The following is a 6,267-nucleotide window of genomic DNA, read 5'->3' as shown; positions in this document are numbered from 1 at the left end:
TGTCTAATGAGAAATTCGGAGTGACAGGAATGTCCTTCCTCTAGAAAACTTCTTCTACCATCGACGGTGGAAACAGGAAGACAACACAGTTGACGATTGAGGGGAGGAAGAGAAGATGAGGCGGTGTCAAAGTCAACTGGGACCCACTTTGTTTTATTTCTTTTTGAAAAAACTGGATGTATGATATAGCGATATGAACCGCGGTCGAGGATCGGTCGTCGTGAGGACTCTTCCAGGTGAGTGCTAGAGCATTTACCATTTTCCGACTGACAAAGGATGGCTTCACTCCGCTCTCCCCCTCGCTTGGACCTTGCGCTCGTTTCAGAACTCGGGCTGCAGACTTTCCGCATACACTTTGGCATCTGTGTAACCAGCATTGCGGCCGCTTGCGTGGTTTAGGCAGACTGCAGTTGTTGCCGAAGCACTCGAACGATCCGAAGCGATGGAGGGGACTCCATTCGATCTCAGTCGGTAGTTTCTGAGACAGAAAGTAGGGTTGGCGGGAGGCGATGGAAGCGATTCAAGTAATCTTGCGTCGTTCGGCCATCTAGTGGGGCATTTTCCTGGGGTCGGTACTTTGGGTCCTGCTCAGTATCGCGTCCCTTGTCTCATCAGTTGTTTGGAACTTCTTTACGGGCGTGGTCGGTAGTGTACTCTTTTCCGAAAGTCGAGATTCTTCACCTGATACTCGAACTTACAGATCTCGCGGTAGCGGAAATTCCAGCAAACATGGATGTGGTTTATGTCCAAATCACGCTCGAATGGGGCAAGGAAATCAAAGCAACCACTCTCCTGGGTAAATCATGCAATTTAGTGATTTTGTCGACAGCTGCCTTAAAATTCTTTTTCTCGCAAGGATTTGCTTTGGTTGATTCTGTCTACTTGACAAAAAGCAATGTTTGTCCTGGGGAAATTTGTAGCAAGGGTTGAGTCGTCTGGTTTTGAATCTGGTTGCAGATTCTGGTACAAGTGTGTATGCAAAAATGGAGTATCTAGATCTTACATATACGACCGAGAAGGTGACAGGTATGACGTCTTCTTTTGTCCATGCCCGTTGAATTTTTTACCGACTTTTTAGTGCAGGGATTGTGGAAGAATCCCGGTTGCTGTCTAAATCCAATTGATTGGCACTGAGTTACCGACAAATGTATCGGCATCAGTTTATTCAGATCAAGTAATCTCGTTGCAGTAGTTTATGATTTGGCTTATTGCTCTACCTCTAAAGAAAATTGGGGAGATCAGGATCTGACATTCTGGTGTTATGGTAGATATGGGGGGAAATCCTGTTTGGAAAGAAACAAATAAGTTCGATTTCGTCTTCAAGCCTCAAGAAAAGGACTTCATCACATTAAAACTCTACAATAAAAATGACACGTGTATCGGATTAGCGAAGTAAGATTTATGACAACTAATTGCGCACAATCAAGTCTGCTCCCTTTGATGAACCAAATCAAATGAAACACTGATGCTAGTTTTCGCCTTTCCTCTCCGTTTTCTGATTGATCAGCACATAACTTTTCGTTGTAAGATGCCCCTACAGAGTTTCCTATGAGGATATAATGAGGCTGGGGAATGGCCCGACACCCCTGAATGTTCCAGTCTTTGCTAAGAAGATGTATGAGAAGAAGTGCGGGGAAGTGGGCTTAAAAATACAAAGAAAGCAGCAAGAAGTGAGAACATTCAAGATCCAAAACTTCCTTTCGTGTTGACGTGCCCTTTTCATGCCTTTCTATGGAGTACTGTCTATGGACTTTACTCATATTCACAGTTAAAAAATTTGTTCAACTTCTGGAACAGACTGCGGGAGAATTGGGCTTAGTGAGGATAAAGTTAGTTGGAGGACATGTCGAGAAAATGACCTCTTTTCTCGGTTAGTTTCTTGGTCTTTCACTTCGATTGAAGCAACTTCATATGTTATCGATGGGGTTTCCGAAACTTCATACTTTCATTTGCCTAGCCTTCGCTTGCGCAAAACTATTGATGGAATACTGAGTTACTTTTTTTTGCATCCTCGTTGCAGAAAAGACAGCTGAAGTCCATGTGAAACTCTTATACGAGCATTTGCAATATAAAAGCGAAGTCTTGAAAAGTAAGTTCAAGACAGATCTTGTCATCTCTAATCAAATAGACTTAATTCACAGTTCGAGGCTGGAAATATTAGCTTACAAACATGCACCTCATTCGCTCGTGAAGCGTAAGTGACACCGTATTTGTGAAATGTGACAGAATCGGGAGGTAAGTTTGTGTGGAGCCAAGATTCCAACAGAAAAGTCTACGCATTTGCAATAAACAACAAAGAGGCTAAGCTTACTCTCCAGGTTTACAACTATGAGAAGTTGGTTGGAAAATGCGAGTAAGTGCAATGTGCTCTAAATGTTTTAAACACTAAACTTTGAAGTGCTGCTTTCGTGTGGTTGGTAATGTGTCGCACTTAAGAAACACTTGTTTTGGTTTTTGTTTTGAATTTCTTTTCTTTTTCCCAATTTTTTTTTTTTTTTTTTTTTGGGCACTGGATCTGTTGCGATTCAGACCTGGTATATGAAAAATCTTGAGACATCCACTAGAGAACGATTTCCCTTGACCGGCTCGTGCTTTTTTTGTGCAGTATAAAGGGGTCCGACATAATAGAGAGGTCTATGAAGAAGGTGGACTTCCGCGTGAATCACGACAAGTTCGTTCAGCTTGAACCAGAGGATCTTAAGAACGACAAAGGAAATGTGGGGACAATTACTTTCGAAGTTAATCTTAGACATGTAAGTCCACACAAATATGATGTTGGGTGCTACTGATTCTACCATTATCACACTCTGGATTAAACGTTTATAGCTTGCACCTAGGTTTAAATTGCGGAAAAGAAGTCGATGCTCTTTAGTTAACTGCCAGGTTGTTGTCATAGACATCCAAATCGGGTTTTATGCTTGTTTGACGTTACTCTCACTGCCCCTTCTGCAGCCTCTCATTGATAGGAGACAGTCATTTCCCCAATTCCGTGATCTTCCAGATCCTTCCATCAAGCTGCATAAATATCATTCTATTATCACCACACCTCCACCAGACTGGGTGCACGTCCAACCACATTCGGAGGATGTGCAGGTTCGCCAACAAGCAAAACATCACCTACGACAGTTTTTCAGGCATCCTTCGATCCCAGAAGGATCTGATCAAGTTCCAGTTCTGGAGACGGAGCAACATCGAGGGAATACGGGGAATACGCAGGTCGACCATCAAGCAAACCATCACCCACTACAGTTTCAAGGACGACAGTGGCCCTTCGAAATTTGGCTTCCTCCTAATTCATCAAACAACAGATTGCCGCCTAACTGTGGGAAGGCTCTAGATCCATCCGCACCACCTTTTCCAGTATGTGATCAACTTCCAGTTTCGGAACTGCAACAACATTCGGAGGGTGTGCAGTTTCATTTTCAAGACTGTAATCACATACCACAGGTACCGTTGCATCCCCTGCTCCCATTAGGGCCTTTGTTTCTCCCGGAATCTCGGTTTCCTTCTAATCCACCAACCAACAAATTGCCGCATAACCTTGGGAAGGCTCCAGCTCCATTTTCAGCACCTTCTTCAGGATCTGGTAAACTTCCAGCTCCGAAACAGCAGCCAGATCAGGCCACACGATCGTTGCAGTCCCCGATTCCTTTTCCCCCTCAATCTGCACCATCCCATCCAGGATCTGAACAGTGTCCAGCTCCGGAACTGCCGCAACTTGAGATTAAAAAGCATTTCTTCGGAACCTACTTCTAGCGGGAACCCGCACCCTCGGAGCAATCCGCTCAACGTTGGGCCACCCAATGTATCACATGGAAGGACCTTTGAACAGGTGCTACTTGGATTCATACGAGGCAAATATTTTTTTTAACCGTCACTTCTAGATTCTAGCCTTTGGAAGCTTCTTTGGGTAGGCTACGGAAGTGGGAAATTGTCCCTTGTATTTTAATCTTCCGAAAAAAAAAAAAAAAAAAAAAAAAAAAAACTTTGTATATACAATTCGTTTAGACGTTAACTTTTGTTACACATCACAGCTCTTTGCTGTGTGAGATAATTCTTATCGTTTTTTAATTTAGAATCTTCGCCTAGCTGCCTTAGACCCCTCCATGAAGTGCGCCATTGCAGAATGAAGCTCTTTGCTTGTGTCGGTCGATGCAAGCACGGGTCGAAGCAACAAAGCGAATCATCGGCACCGACTCAGACTCTATCCACGGCCCTCGGTCTGAAATTCTCACCGCACATCTCGGAGAAAGCGATGCGGGTCCATTCCCCAGGAGGGTCTGGAAATTCGAAACCTGGGATCCATTTGGGGTTCAGAACTGTTTCATAATTGACCCACAAGTGTCATTTAAATCGGACAGCAATTGAGCCATTTGTTAGTTGGATGAATTACACTTCATGTTATGTTAAAGAATTATTTTCAATATTAACAATATCTACTTGAACAAATTTAGAGATAATGCCCTTCATTAGTGTTATTTTGGTACAATGTGTTTGAATTTGTGGAAGATAATATATTTGAATTAGTCATATATATACATATGGTGCTGCCAATGCCACCATAATCCACCATCTACATGTCACTTTCATTTTCTGTCAATTCTACATAAAAAAGTATATATATATATATATATATATATATATCTATATATAATATTTATATTTATATATTTTTAGTATTTTTAAAATAGAAATATATTATTAATTATTAAAATGTAACAATGTTCAATAAAAAGAAATACATGGAGCACATGATAGATTTTCATAAACTGTGATATATATAAATGATAAGCAATTAGGTTGTTTTGTTTACAAATAGAAAATGGTCTTAGTCTATGATAATCTCATTTTCTACAAGAGCAAGTAGTCTTGGTATTATGACGAAGTAAACATATCTTGTTGCTAACATAGAATTATGATTATTTCTTGCAATAGATATTTATATTGATCTTTTGTTGTTCTTGAGTTTTTTTTAATTATGCCTTTATTGTTGCCTGAGCTCTAATAAATAATTTGCCAAATCTTTTGCCACAAGATTATTAACTTTTATAAAATCAAAAGTATCAAGTTATAGTTAATAATTATAATTAATATAAAAAATATTTGTTGAATAGAAGAATGTACCATATTATTATAAAAAAACTATATTATTAACAAAATGATTATCTAATCATGATGATAGTTGATGGTATATTTCAAATACTACTCCAAAACTTGATTCACCCATTTTGTTTGTCTATTAGTTTGAGGATGGAAGATCAAAAGAAGTTTTATGTCTACCTTTAATAATTTGAAAAATCTTTTTCAAACTATTGATATAAATTGAGTCTCTTAATTTGCTATAACATCCCTTGGCATTCCATGATGGTAATAAATATTGTCAAGAAAGAGTTCAATTTTCTTTTTACCTAAATAGTTTTTGTATATGGTATAAAATGTGCCATCTTAGTGAAACAATCTATTATTACAAGTATAGAATCATAAAAATTTGGAATTGAAAGATCTATAATAAAATACATAGAAACAAAACACCATAATTGTTATGATATATGTAATGGCTGTTTAAGCCTATAAGGCTAATAAGAAAGAATTTTAAATCTTAAATAAACATCACATCATTTTACAAAGTCTTTAACAATCTTCTAAATTTGAAGCCACAAAAAATTTGTTAATATTAACTCCAAAATCTTAATGTATCCAAAATATTTTACAATTAAAAAATTATAATAAGTTTGAAGAATACATAATTGTACTTCATCTTTTAGAATATATAAGTGTCTTTCAACATAGAATGAATTATTTTTAAACTCAAATTTTGAAGTTTTATAAGATATTAAAGGATTATTCTTAATATCTTTGATATAAAATTTATAAAATTATGAAATATAAAAATGTTATTTTTAATAGTCAAAGATATTTTTATTACTCAAAGAATATATTTCTAATTTAATAAATATTTACACAAATGATAAGAATCTTAAGTATTTCATATCAATATAAATTTTAAATTCTTGAAAAATTCATAGGAGCATATCTTTGTCAAGATTTTAACTTAGAATAATTTATTGACTAAAAAAATAAAAGAGTTTGTTAGATCCCATTTCTAAGTATTTTTATCTTGACTAAAAAAAAAAAAATGGAGCTTATGATTAACAACAAATAATTTTTTTGAAGCTAAAGTAATTTTATCTTTGAGCAATAAAAATAATATTGAATATTGATTCATTATTTTTTAATCAATTTCAATCAAGTATGTCTTCATATTTC

The 6,267-nt window shown here is 37.1% G+C and overlaps 1 protein-coding gene across 1 annotated transcript; it reads left to right on the top strand.

Moving 5' to 3' along the window:
* Nucleotides 1-268: 268 nt before the first annotated feature.
* Nucleotides 269-4,460, top strand: LOC112277176 (uncharacterized). Its single transcript, XM_090247628.1, has 10 exons — nt 269-568; nt 701-796; nt 958-1,026; nt 1,269-1,392; nt 1,541-1,670; nt 1,798-1,870; nt 2,021-2,089; nt 2,227-2,353; nt 2,606-2,753; nt 2,953-4,460. The coding sequence occupies exons 2-10, from the start codon at nt 730-732 to the stop codon at nt 3,754-3,756; spliced, it is 1,611 nt and encodes a 536-aa protein (XP_090103754.1). The 5' UTR covers nt 269-568; nt 701-729; the 3' UTR covers nt 3,757-4,460.
* The last annotated feature ends 1,807 nt before the right edge of the window (nt 4,461-6,267 follow it).

This window comes from Physcomitrium patens, chromosome 25 (assembly GCF_059467195.1).
Source record: "Physcomitrium patens ecotype Gransden chromosome 25, ASM5946719v1, whole genome shotgun sequence".
Classification (NCBI taxonomy): domain Eukaryota; kingdom Viridiplantae; phylum Streptophyta; class Bryopsida; order Funariales; family Funariaceae; genus Physcomitrium; species Physcomitrium patens.
This window is presented reverse-complemented; position numbering and strand designations above follow the sequence as displayed.

Excerpts from the sequence above, each read along its gene's own strand:
- LOC112277176 (XM_090247628.1), top strand. The coding sequence starts at position 730 with ATGGATGTGGTTTATGTCCAAATCACGCTCGAATGGGGCAAGGAAATC. Across the intron at positions 1,871-2,020 it reads GAAAATGACCTCTTTTCTCG|AAAAGACAGCTGAAGTCCAT; the intron begins GTTAGTTTCTTG and ends TCCTCGTTGCAG. Across the intron at positions 2,090-2,226 it reads TAAAAGCGAAGTCTTGAAAA|AATCGGGAGGTAAGTTTGTG; the intron begins GTAAGTTCAAGA and ends GAAATGTGACAG.